Raw genomic sequence first — 13,481 nt, 5'->3', positions numbered from 1 at the left:
CCCAAAATTCCCACAAAATGGTTTCCAAATTCCCACCAAAATTACTTCAAAATTCCCACAAAATGGTCCCAGAATCAGCCTCAAAATTCCCACCAAAAGACCCCAAAATTCTCGCCAGAAAGAACCCAAATCCCATCCCAAATTTCCCCTTTTCGCCCCAAATTCCCCCCAAATCTGAACCCAAATTTCCCTTTTTGCCCCAAATTTCCCTTTTTTGCCCCAAATCAAACACAAATTTCCCATTTTTTGCCCCAAATCTTCCTTTTTTGCCCCAAATTTCCCATTTTTTGCCCCAATCTCACCAGGCCTCCTCGATGAACCCGACCACGAATTTCCGCACCTCGATGGATTTGTCAGCCTGGAACGCGATGATTTCCTGGGACAAAAAAGCATCTGGAATGGTTCAAAATTCCCAAAATTCCCCCAAAATTCTCCAAAATCCCCAAAATTCCCCAAAATTCCATCAAAATTCCATCAAAATTCCACAAAAATTCCCCAAAAATTCCTCAAAATCCCCAAAATCCCCAAAATTGTCGGCCTGGAATGCAATGATTTCCTGGGAAAAAATGGGTCTGGAATGTCCCAAAATCCAAAAAATTCTCCAAAAATCCCCAAAATTCTCCAAAATCCCCAAAATTCCATCAAAATTCCATAAAAATTCCACAAAAATTCCACAAAAATTCTCCAAAATTCCCCCAAATCCCAAAATTGTCGGTCTGGAATGTGATGATTTGAAATGCGATCTGAAATGTCCCAAAATTCCCCCAAACTCATCCCAAAATCCCTAAAATTCCCCAGAATTACCCCAAATCCCAAATTCCCAATTCCCAAACCCCTAATCCCAAATCTCAAATCCCCAAATCCCAAACCCTCAAATCCCAAATTCCCCAAATTCCCAAATCCCCAAACCCCAAATTCCAAATCTCCAAATTCCCAAATCCCAAATCCACAAATCCCAAACCCCAAATCCCAAACCCCAAATTCCCAAATTCCAAATCCCCAAAACCTCAAAATTCGAAATCCCAAACCCCCAAATTCCCAAATTCCCCAAATCCCCAAACCCCCAATCCCAAACCCAAATCCCCAAACCCCAAACCCCAAATCCCAAAAACCCCAAACCCCAAATTCCCAAAATCCCAAATCCCAAATCCCTCTCACATCCAGGAAGTTGTCCAGCAGTGTGGGGTCCTTGTTGATGATCAGCTCCTGCACCTGGGGACATCCAAAATTCCAAATTAAAAAAAAAAAAATTCCCAAATTTCCACCCCAAAATCCCAATTTCCCACCCCAAATCCCAATTTCCCACCCTAAATCCAAAATTTCACCAAAAAAAAAATCTCATTTTCCACCCCAAATCCAAAATTTCCCCCCAAATAATCCCATTTTTCCACCCAAAAATCCCGATTTTCCCACCCCAAATCCCAATTTCCCCAAAAAAATTCCCAATTTTCCACCCTAAATCCAAAATTTCCACCCTAAATCTCTCTTCCCCCCTAAAAAATCCCAATTTTTCACCCCAAATCCCCATTCCTTCCCCCAAAATCCCATTTGCCATCCCCCAAAATCCTGTATTTTCCCCAAAATCCCATTTTTTCCCCCCCAAAATCCCATTTCCTCCCCCAAAAAAATCCCATTTTCTTGCCCAAAAATCCCATTTTTCCCCCCCAAAAAACCCATTTTTTCCCCCCCAAAATCCCCATTTTTCCCCCAAAATCCCATTTTCCCCCCCTAAAATCCCCATTTTTTCCCCCAAAATCCCCATTTATTCCCCAAAAAAATCCCATTTTTCCCCCCAAATCCCTATTTTTTCCCCCAAAATCCCATTTTCTTTCACCAAAAATCCCATTTTCCCCCAAAAAAATCCCATTTTTCCCCCTAAAATCCCATTTCCCCCCCAAAAAATCCCATTTTTTTCCCCAAAAATCACTTTTTTCCCCCAAAATCCCATTTTTTTTCCCCCAAAATCCCATTTTTCCCCCATTTTTCCCCATTTCCCATTTCTCACCTGTTTCAGGATTGTGATTTTCCCCTCGTTCCCGATCAGCGCCGCCTGGTTCAGCAGTTCCACCACCTGCAATTCCACTTTTTTTACCATTTTCCCACTTTTTGCCCATTTTTTTAGTTTTTTCCCCCATTTCTCACCCATTCCCAGGTGCTCCTCCCATCCCTCCCATTCCCATTTTCCATTTTTTCCCATTTTCCCCCATTCTTTTCTCTTTCTTTTTTCCTGTTTTTTGCCCATTTTTGCCATTTTTTGCCCCATTTCTGTTGGTTTCTCACCCGTTCCCAGGTGCTCTTCCCATCCCTCCCATTCCCATTTTTCCATATTTCCCATTTTTCCAAATTTTTTGCCCATTTTTTTCCCATTTTTTGCCCATTTTTTCTCATTTTTTCAGTTTTTTTTCCTGTTTTTTCTCATTTTCTCAGTTTTTTCCCATTTTTTCCCATTTTCCCCGTTTTTTCTCCCATTTCTCACCCATCCCCAGTGCTCCTCCCATCACTGCCATTCCCATTTTTGGGTTTTTTTCCCATTTTTGCCCATTATTTCAGTTTTTTCCCATTTTTGTTGTTTCTCTCACCCTCTCTGACGTGCTCCTGCCATCACTGCCATTCCCATATTTCCCATTTTTGTTATTTTTGTTATTTTTACCCATTTTTTGCTGTTTTTGCCCCATTATTTCAGTTTCTCTCACCCTCTCTGAGGTGCTCCTCCCATCACTGCCGTTCCCATTTTTGCAGTAATTTGTTATTTTACCCATTATTTCAGTTTTTTGCCCCATTTCTCACCCTCTCTGAGGTGCTCCTGCCGTCACTGCCGTTCCCATATTTCCCATTTTTGTTATTTTTCCCCGTTATTTCAGTTTTTTCCCCATTATTTCAGTTTTTCTCACCCTCTCCGAGGTGCTCCTGCCGTCACTGCCGTTCCCATTTTTGCAGTTATTTATTATTTGTTATTTTTGCCCGTTTTTCCCCGTTATTTCAGTTTCTCTCACCCTCTCCGAGGTGCTCCTGCCGTCACTGCCGTTCCCATATTTCCCATATTTACAGTAATTTGTTATTTTTGCCCATTTTTTCAGTTTTTCCCCATTATTTCAGTTTTTTTCCCCATTTCTCACCCTTTCTGAGGTGCTCCTGCCGTCACTGCCGTTCCCAGTTTTGCTGTAATTTCCCATTTTTGTTATTTTTTCCCGTTTTCCCCGTTTTTTGTTGTTTCTCTCACCCTCTCCGAGGTGCTCCTGCCGTCACTGCCGTTCCCATTTTTGCAGTAATTTCCCAGTTTTGCTGTAATTTGTTATTTTACCCATTTTTCCCCGTTTTTGCCCATTTCTCACCCTCTCCGAGGTGCTCCTGCCGTCACTGCCGGGCTCCTCCTCGCTGGGGCTCGGCCCCTCCTGACCCCCGGCCATGGCCCCTACAGAGACACAGAGACCCTATAGAGACATATAGAAACCATATAGAGACCACACAGAGATCATATAGGGATCATATAGGGACCATACAGAGACCCGGCCATGGCCCCTAGAGAGACACAGACCCTATAGGGACCATATAGGGACCATATAGAGACCATATAGAGATCATATAGAGACACACAGACCCTATAGAGACATATAGAGACCCCATAGAGACACAGAGACCCTATAGGGACCATATAGGGACCCTATAGAGACCATACAGAGACCCTATAGAGACACAGAGACCCTATAGAGATCATATAGGGACCATATAGAGACCCTACAGAGACCCGGCCATGGCTCTGAAGACACACAGACCCTATAGAGATCATATAGAAACCATACAAAGATCATATAGGGACCATATAGAGACCCCATAGAGACATAGAGCCTATAGAGATCATATAGAAACCATATACAGACCATATAGAGATCCTATAGAGATCATATAGGGACCATATAGAGACCCTATAGAGACCCCATAGAGACATAGAGCCTATAGAGATCATATAGAGACCATATAGGGACGCTATAGAAATACTACAGAGACCCTATAGAGACATAGAGCCTATAGAGATCATATAGAAACCATATAGAGACCATACAGAGATCCTACAGAGACCCTATAGAGACACAGAGACTGTGGGGACATATAGAGATCATATAGAGATCATACAGAGACCCAGCCATGGCCCCTGGAGACACAGAGACTATAGAGACCCTATAGAGACCATATAGGGACCATATAGGGACCATATAGAGATCATACAGAGACCCCATAGAGACACAGAGACCATGGGGATCATATAGGGATCATATAGAGACCATATAAAGACCCTACAGGGACCATATAGAGATCATATAGGGACCCTACAGGGACCCTACAGAGACCCCACAGAGACACAGAGCCTATAGAGACCCTATAAAGATCATATAGCGACCCTACAGAAGTCCTAGAGACCCTATAGAGACCCCACAGAGACTCCATAGAGACCCAGAGCCTATAGGGACCCTATGGAGATCATATAGGGACCCTATAGAGACCCCATAGAGACCCTACAGAGACCCCAGAGCCTATGGGGACCCTACAGAGATCATACAGAGACCCTATAGAAATCCTAGAGACCCTATAGAGACTCCATAGAGACTCCATAGGGACCCAGAGCCTATAGGGACCTATAGAGATCATATAAAGACCCTACAGAGACCCTATAGAGACCATATAGGGACCCTATAGAAATACTGCAGAGATCCCATAGAGACCCCATAGAGACCCTATAGAGATCATACCGAGACCCTACAGAGACCCTATAGAGATCATATAGAGATCCTACAGAAATACTGCAGAAATTCTATAGAGACCCCAGAACCCACAGAAACCCCACAAAGATCTCAGACCCCATAGAGACCCTATAGAGACCCCAGACCCTATAGAGATCCCATACAGACCCTATAGAGACCCCAGACCCTATAGAGATCCCATACAGACCCTATAGAGATCCCATACAGACCCTATAGAGATTCCATACAGACCCTATAGAGACCTCAGGCCCCATAGAGACCCCCCCAGACCCTATAAACCACCCCACCCCCTATAGAGGCCCTCCTTGCCGTCTGCCTCGAGTCCTATAGATCCCAAACCCCCTCCCCATCCCCTACAGACCCCACAGATCCCCTATAGATCCCACACATCCCCTATAGATCCCCTATAGATCCCCTATGGCCTCCCCCAGCCCGCGGTTCCTCAGCACCCCCAGGCCCCCACAGAGCCCCCCCAGGGCTCCCGCAGGCCCCGAGCCCCCTCCCCACCCCCTATAGATCCCCTATAGACCCCACAGAGCCCTATAGATCCCACAGATCCCCTATAGATCCCCTATAGATCCCCACCCCCCCTCTCTCACCGCCTCCCGCGCTCGCCGCACCCCCCCACTCCCGCGCTCCGCCAGTGACGTCATCAACGCGCGACGCGTGAGGGGGCGTGGCCGCAAGGCGCTGGCTCCGCCCCTTGAGTGACGTCACGCGGGAAGAGCGCGCGCGGGACAACGTGGGGAGGGGGAATCCCCAAAATATCGGGACCACCCCCCAAAAAACCTTCCCATCATCCCTGAGACCCCCAAAATATCGGGACCACCCCCCAAAATATCGGGACCACCCCCCAAAAAACCTTCCCACAATCCCCTGAGACCCCCAAAATATCGGGACCACCCCCCAAAATATCGGGACCACCCCCCAAAAAACCTTCCCACAATCCCCTGAGACCCCCAAAATATCGGGACCACCCCCCAAAAAAACCTTCCAGAGACCCCCAAAATATCGGGACCACCCCCCAAAATATCGGGACCACCCCCCAAAAAAACCTTCCAGAGACCCCCAAAATATCGGGACCACCCCCCAAAAAAACTTCCCATCATCCCTGAGACCCCCAAAATATCGGGACCACCCCCCAAAATATCGGGACCACCCCCCAAAATATGGGGACCACCCCCCAAAAAACCTTCCCACAATCCCTGAGACCCCCAAAATATCGGGACCACCCCCCAAAAAAACCTTCCCAGAACCCCCGAGACCCCCAAAATATCGGGACCACCCCCCAAAAAAACTTCCCATGATTGAGACCCCCAAAATATCGGGACCACCCCCCAAAAAATCTTGCAATAGAACTGAGACTCCCAAAATATCGGGACCACCCCCCAAAAAAACTTCCCATGATCCTGAGACCCCCAAGATATCGGGACCACCCCTCAAAAAACCTTGCAATAGAACTGAGACCCCCAAAATATCGGGACCACCCCCCAAAAACCCTTCCCATAATCCCTGAGACCTCCCCCAAATATCAGAACCCCCCCCAAATCTCCCCCAAAACCCCCAGACCCCCCAAAATCCCGACCCTCCCCCCCCCGTGACCCCTCCCCAAAGTGAGACCCCTCCCCAAAAATCACAATTTCACCGACCCCACCCAAAATAAAACCCCTTCCTTTTATTGACCACAATGTTTTGGGGACCCCCACCCCAAAATGCCCTCCCTGCCCCTCCCCCAGGCACTTATCCCCCCCCACGGGGGAGGGGCAGCTCGGACAGGACCCCCGAGTGTCCCTCAGGGGTCACTGTGCTGCTTGACCCTCACATCACTGACCAGTGGCCACTCCTGAGTGTCCCTCAGGGGTCACTGTGCCCCTTGACCCTTGTATCACTGACCAGTGGCCACTCCTGAGTGTCCCTCAGGGGTCACTGTGCCCCGTGACCCTTGTATCACTGACCAGTGGCCACTCCTGAGTGTCCCTCAGTGGTCACTGTGCCCCCTGACCCTCACATCACTGACCAGTGGCCACTCCTGAGTGTCCCTCAGTGGTCACTGTGCTTCTGACCCTCACATCAGTGACCAGTGGCCACCCTGAGTGTCCCTCAGTGGTCACTGTGCCCCTTGACCCTCACATCACTGACCAGTGGCCACCCTGAGTGTCCCTCAGTGGTCACTGTGCCCCTTGACCCTCACATCACTGACCAGTGGCCACCCTGAGTGTCCCTCAGTGGTCACTGTGCCCCTTGACCCTCACATCACTGACCAGTGGCCACCCTGAGTGTCCCTCAGTGGTCACTGTGCCCCTTGACCCTCACATCACTGACCAGTGGCCACCCTGAGTGTCCCTCAGGGGTCACTGTGCTGCTTGACCCTCACATCAGTGACCAGTGGCCACCCTGAGTGTCCCTCAGTGGTCACTGTGCCCCTTGACCCTCACATCTTTGGCCACTGCTCAGACAGGATCCCGAGTGTCCCTCAGGGGTCACTCTCCAGAGTTTGACCCTCACATCTTTGGCCACTGGGCTGGACAGGACTCTGAAGTGTCCCTCAGGGGTCACTCTGTTTGTGACCCTCACATCTCCAGCCATGGCCACCCCCAAGTGTCCCTCAGGGGTCACTCTGCTCTTGACCCTCACATCACTGACCAGTGGCCATCCCCAAATGTCCCTCAGGGGTCCCTCTCCAGCTTGACCCCTCACATCTTTGGCCACTGGGCTGGACAGGACCCTGAGCACCCCTCAGTGGTCACTCTGCTCTTGTCCCCGATGTCTCTGGCCAGTGGCCACCCCCGAATGTCCCTCAGGGGTCACTCTCCAGCCTGCCCCTGATGTCTCTGACCAGTGACCACCCCCGAATGTCCCTCAGGGGTCCCTCTCTCTCTTGTCCCCAATGTCTCTGGCCAGTGGCCACCCCCGAATGTCCCTCAGAGGTTCCTCTCCAGCTTGACCCCTCACATCTTTGGCCACAGGGTTGGACAGGACCCCCAAGTGTCCCTCAGTGGTCACTCAGCTGCTTGACCCTTGTATCACTGACCAGTGGCCACTCCTGAGTGTCCCTCAGGGGTCACTCTCCAGCTTGACCCTCACATCTCTGACCACTGGGCTGGACAAGACTCCCAAGTGTCCCTCAGTGGTCACTCTCCAGCGCTTGACCCTCACATCTTTGGCCACTGGGCTGGACAGAACCCCCAAATGTCCCTCAGGGGTCCCTCTCCCTCTTGACCCCTCACATCTTTGGCCACTGGGTTGGACAGAACCTCCAAGTGTCCCTGTCCCTCAGGGGTCACTTTCCAGTTTGACCCTCATGTCTCTGGACAGTAACCAGCCCCAAATGTCCCTCAGGGGTCACTCTCCAGCTTGACCCTCATGTCTCTAGACAGTGGCCACCCCTGAGTGTCTCTCAGGGGTCACTCTGCTGCTTGTGACCCTCACATCACTGACCAGTGGCCACTCCTGAGTGTCCCTCAGGGGTCACTGTACTGCTTGACCCTCACATCTTTGGCCACAGGGCTGGACAGGACCCCCAAATGTCCCTCAGGGCCACTCTCCAGCTTGACCCCCGATGTCTCTGGCCAGTGGCCACCCCGAGCGCCCCTCAGTGGTCACTCTCCCTCTTGCCCCCGATGTCTCTGGCCAGTGACCATCCCGAATGTCCCTCAGGGGTCACTGTGCTGCTTGACCCCTCACATCTTTGGCCACAGGGCTGGACACGACCCCGCGCGCCCCTCAGGGGTCACTCTCCAGCCTGCCCCCGATGTCTCTGGCCAGTGGCCATCCTGAGTGTCCCTCAGGGGTCCCTCTCCCTCTTGACCCGGACGTCCCCGGCCAGGATGGCGGCGATCTCGCCCTGCATGAAGGCCCAGGGCAGGCCGGAGGCGGCCAGCGGGCAGCGCCCCCCGCTCGGGCAGTGCACGGCCCCGCCGGGCCCGCGGGCTCGGATGGCGCGGCGGGCGCACGGGAAGCAGAAGCGGTGCCGGGGCACGGCCGGGCACTGCACGAAGTGCGTGTCCTCCAGCAGCCTCCGGCAGCGCCCGCAGCTCAGCGCCTCGCCCGCCACCACCCGCGACTCGGGGCACGCTTTGCGGCGTCGCCGCGCCGGAGGTGGCGACAACGGCGACAACGAGGAGAGGTGGCAGCGCTGCTGCTGCGGCAGCGCCTCGGGGGAGGGCGGGCGGCGGAAAAGCCGCACGGATTCGGTGAAGAGTTCCGCCAGCAGCCTCCACTCGCCGCTGCCCTGGCGCTTCTCGTACTCCAGGTATTTGTAGCCCGAGGAGATGGATCTGCCCGGAGCCCTGGGGCAGTCCTGGAACATCCTGCGGGCCAAGCCCAGCGCTCCGTACACGCTGCCGGAGCCGCACGGGTACTCGGCGAACAACCGCAGCTCGAAGTCGCCGCCGCTGCCGCCGGGGCCGGCTCGGGGGGCGGCGTCGAAGGCGAGGACCCTCCCCACGAGCGCGTGGTCCCTGCGGAGGCGCACGGCGAACGGGGCGCAGCCCGCCAGCACCGACAGGCGCTCCCGCACCGCCCGCGGCTTGCCCGGCCACGCCTCGGCCAGCGCCGCGCTCAGCGCCGCGGGGACAGACGGTGACATCGCCGGGGACACGGCCCGGTGGCGCTGCAGGGCCGCGGGGACGGCTGGGGACACGGCCCGGGTGGTGGCGTGGTGGCGGCGATCAGTCCCCTCCGAGGTGATGCGGATGCACAAGGCGTCACTCAGCTCTGTGGGGGCACTTGGGGACACATCCAGCGGCAGGGTGACATCGCGGTGGTGGCGGCGCGGGCGGCGCTCGGTGACATCCGAGGTGACGCGGCCGCACAAAGCGTCGCTCAGCTCCGTGGGGACACTTGGGGACACGGCCCGGGTGGCGTGGTGGCGGCTCAGCTCCATGGGGACACCTGGGGACACAGCCCGTGACGGTGGCAGTGCCGCGGTGACATTGCGGTGGTGGCGGCGCTTGGAGGGGACGCGGCCACACAAGCTCAGCTCCGTGGGGACACTTGGGGACAGCGCCAGCCTGGTGGCCTCGTGGTGGCCCCACAGGTGACGCTCAGTGTCCAAAGCCTCTCTCAGTTCCTTGGGGACACTGGGTGACACATGGTGGCCCCGCAGGTGATGCTCAGTGTACAGAGCTTCCCCCAGCTCCTTGGGGACACTCGGTGACAAGGCCAGCCTGGTGGCCTCATGGTGGCCCTGCAGGTCATGCTGAGTGTACAGAGCTTCCCTTAGCTCCTTGGGGACATTCGGTGACACTTGGTGGCCCCAGAGGCGACGCTCAGTGTACAGAGCTTCCCCCAGTTCCTTGGGGACACTCGGTGACAGCGCCAGCCTGGTGGCCTCGTGGTGGCCCTGCAGGTCATGCTGAGTGTACAGAGCTTCCCCCAGCTCCTTGGGGACACTCGGTGACACGTGGTGGCCCCGGAGGTGGCGAGCAGCCGCCAGCAGCAGCTCCACGCGGCCGGCGCCCTCGAAGTTGGCGCAGCCGCGGCACACGGCCTGGCTGAAGTCGCCCACCACGGCCCAGGGCGGCTTGGGCAGCTCGCACAGGTGGCACCACTGCCGCCGCCACGCCATGGCACCGCGGGTGGCACCGGGGGACACGGGGGGGGGACAGTGGGGGACAGGGATGGGGATTGGGGACACCCGGCTGGGACACTCGGGGATCGCTCGCTGGGGCTGGGATCGATCAGAGATCCGTCCTTAAAATAGGGACACCTCCTTAAAATAGGGACCCCTGTCAAAATAGGGACCCCCCTCAGCTCAGGGACCCCCCCTCAAAATAGGGACCCCCCCCTCAAAATAGGGACCCCCTCAGCTCAGGGACCCCCCCTCAAAATAGGGAGCCCCCCCTCAAAATATGGACCCCCCTCAGCTCAGGGACCCCTCAGGGACCCCTCCTTAAAATAGGGACCCCCCCTCAAAATAGGGACCCCCGTCAAAATAGGGACCCCCCTCAGCTCAGGGACCCATCAGGGACCCCTCAGGGATCCTCCTCAACTCAGAGACCCCCTCAGGGACCCCCCCTCTAAGCACTGGGACCCCTCAGAGACCCCTCATGGACCCCTCTCAACTCAGGGACACCTCAGGGCCCTCACGGACCCCCCCTCACCACAGACCCCCCCCTCTCAACGACCCCCCCCTCCCCACAGCCCCCCCCTCAGCGACCCCTCCTCCCCACAGCCCCCTCCTCAAAGACAACGCCCCTCCCCACAGCCTCCCCTCTTTCCCGCTCTCCCGTCCCCGGTACGAACCGGCCGCCTCTGAGGGGCCGCGGCAGCGGCGGGACGGGAGGGGCGGGAATGACACCGCGCATGCGCGGGGCTGAGAGCGCGCACGGCGTGGGGGGCGTGGTCACGCACGGCGTGGGGGGCGTGGTCACGCACGGCGTGAGGGGCGTGGTCACGCACGGCGTGGTCACAAGCATGCATAGTGTGGGCGTGGTTATGTAGATTGAGTGGGCGGGGCTTGTATAACCCCGCCCCCACAGGCTCCTCCGGTCCCGCGACCCTCTCGGGAGGGGGGGGGGGGGGGCGGTGCCCCCTCCCCAAATTAAAGATCCCATTCCCAATCCCTCCAAACACGGGGGCTTCTTTGCCCACCCCCTCCCCGGTGTCCTTGTCCCCTCCCGCTGTCCCCGTCCCCTCACGGAGTCCCCATCCCACCCACCCCCACCAGCAGGTTGGTGTCCCCCGCTCCTGATGTCCCATCTTGGGGTCCGTGTCGCCTTTCCCGCGACTGTCCCCGCTCCTCGTGTCCCTCCCGGTGTCCCCTCCCTTCCCCGGTGTCCCCGTCCTCTCCCCAGGCTGCATTGTCCCCTCCCGATGTCCCCTCCCGAGGTCCCCTCTGTTGTACCCCCCCCCCCCGAACATGGTACGGCCCAAGCCACGCCCCATTTGGAGCCTCGTCCAATCAGCGCAGCCTCTGCCGCTTGGCCACGCCCCCCCGCGCGAGCCTAGGGCAGCGAGGTGCGAAGCGGGGGGGGGGAAAAAACCCCGGGACCCCCCCCCAAAATTGAGACCCCCCCCCCAAAAAAATTGGGACCCCTCCCCAAAATGGGGACCCATCCCCAAAACTGAGCCCCCACCCCAAAAATTGGGACCCCCCACCCCAAAATTTGCACCCCCAAAAAGGCCCCAAGGCCTGGGATCACCCCAATTCCAGAGCCTGGGAATGGCCCCAAAATTGAGACCCCTGCCCCAAAATGGGGACCCCCACCCCAAAATGGGGACCCCACCCCAAAATTGGGACCCTTCCCCAAAATTGAGACTCCCCCCAAAAAAACTCCTCCAGGGGCTGGGGCCACCCCTGGATCATCTTGGGCCTGGGACCACCCCAATTCCAGGGCCTGGGAATGGCCCCAAAATTGGGACCCCCACCCTAAATGTGAGACCCCCACCCCAAAATGGGGACCCCACCCCCCAAAAATGGGACCCCACCTCAAAACTGGGACCCCAATCCCGAAATTTGGACCCCCAAGGTCTGGGACCACCCCAATTCCAGGGCCTGGGAATGGCCCCAAAAGTGGGACCCCCACCCTAAATGTGAGACCCCCATCCCAAAACTGGGACCCCCAACCCCAAATGTGGGACCCCCACCCCAAAATTGGGACCCCCAAATTCCCCCCAGGATCCTCCTGGGGTTGGGATTGCGGGGTCTTGGATTTGATTCCAGGTTCGGGACCCCTCCCCAAAAACTCAGGAACCCCAAAAAGGGGTCGGGACCCCCCCCCGACCCAGGATGGAGCCCCCGACCTGCGGAGAGTGGCACCGGTGAGAGGGGACACACCCGGGACACACCCGGGACAGCTGGGACATTGGGGACACACCCGGGACACACCTGGGACACACCCGGGACACACCTGGGACACACCTGGGACATTGGGGACACACCCGGGACACACCCGGGACACACCCGGGACAGCTGGGACACACCCGGGACACACCCGGGACACACCTGGGACAGCTGGGACACACCCGGGACACACCTGGGACACACCCGGGACACACCCGGGACACACCTGGGACACACCCGGGACACACCCGGGACAGCTGGGACACACCTGGGACACACCCGGGACACACCCGGGACACACCCGGGACAGCTGGGACATTGGGGACACAGCTGGGACAGCTGGGACACACCTGGGACACACCCGGGACACACCCGGGACACACCCGGGACAGCTGAGACATTGGGGACACACCCGGGACACACCCGGGACACACCCGGGACACACCTGGGACACACCTGGGACACACCCGGGACACACCCGGGACACACCCGGGACACACCCGGGACACACCTGGGACACACCTGGGACAGCTGGGACATTGGGGACACACCCGGGACACACCCGGGACAGCTGGGACACACCTGGGACATTGGGGACACACCTGGGACATTGGGGACACACCCGGGACACACCCGGGACACACCTGTGTCCCCCCCCCAGTGTCCCCAATGTCATCCCAGTGTCCTCCCGTTGTCCCCAATCCTCCACTGTCCTCAATGTCCCCAGTGTCCTCAATGTCCCCTCAATGTCCCCAATGTCCCCAAACCCCCCAGATGTCTCCACTGTCCCCAATGTCCCCGCTGTCCCCAATCCCCCCACTGTCCTCCCAATGTCCCCAAATGTCCCCAATCCCATTTTTCCTCCAATTTTTCCTTCATTTTTTCCCAGTGTCCCCACTGTCCTCAATATCTCCAAACCCCCCAGTGTCCCCAGTGTC

At 56.5% G+C, this 13,481-nt stretch overlaps 2 protein-coding genes across 9 annotated transcripts in view; both read right to left on the bottom strand.

The window, feature by feature from the left end:
- Positions 1–11,022, bottom strand: part of SYMPK (symplekin) — a 54,719-nt gene extending 43,697 nt beyond the window's left edge. Inside the window, exons 1-5 of one of the 8 annotated variants that reach the window (XM_033083980.1) lie at positions 11,004–11,022; positions 3,333–3,412; positions 2,006–2,071; positions 1,159–1,212; positions 303–376 (exon numbers count right to left, since the gene is read on the bottom strand). In XM_033083980.1, the coding sequence (XP_032939871.1) occupies positions 303–376; positions 1,159–1,212; positions 2,006–2,071; positions 3,333–3,407 (269 nt within the window). In that variant the 5' untranslated portion in view covers positions 3,408–3,412; positions 11,004–11,022. Of the gene's footprint in view, positions 1–302; positions 377–1,158; positions 1,213–2,005; positions 2,072–2,693; positions 2,721–2,787; positions 2,813–2,891; positions 2,919–2,993; positions 3,003–3,116; positions 3,156–3,332; positions 3,413–5,356; positions 5,390–11,003 lie in introns of those variants that run through there. The other 7 variants (XM_033083981.1, XM_033083979.1, XM_033083982.1 and 4 more) reach the window with 7 other exon arrangements.
- Positions 8,542–10,482, bottom strand: LOC117009618 (probable E3 ubiquitin-protein ligase IRF2BPL). The gene is made up of 2 exons (XM_033083884.1): positions 10,138–10,482; positions 8,542–10,050 (listed from the first exon to the last, which is right to left on the bottom strand). Exons 1-2 carry the CDS (start codon positions 10,324–10,326, stop codon positions 8,542–8,544), a joined length of 1,698 nt encoding a protein of 565 aa, XP_032939775.1. The 5' UTR covers positions 10,327–10,482.
- Positions 11,023–13,481: the final 2,459 nt, after the last annotated feature.

The sequence above is a fragment of the Catharus ustulatus genome, chromosome 34, assembly GCF_009819885.2.
Source record: "Catharus ustulatus isolate bCatUst1 chromosome 34, bCatUst1.pri.v2, whole genome shotgun sequence".
Lineage (NCBI taxonomy): Eukaryota > Metazoa > Chordata > Aves > Passeriformes > Turdidae > Catharus > Catharus ustulatus.
This window is presented reverse-complemented; position numbering and strand designations above follow the sequence as displayed.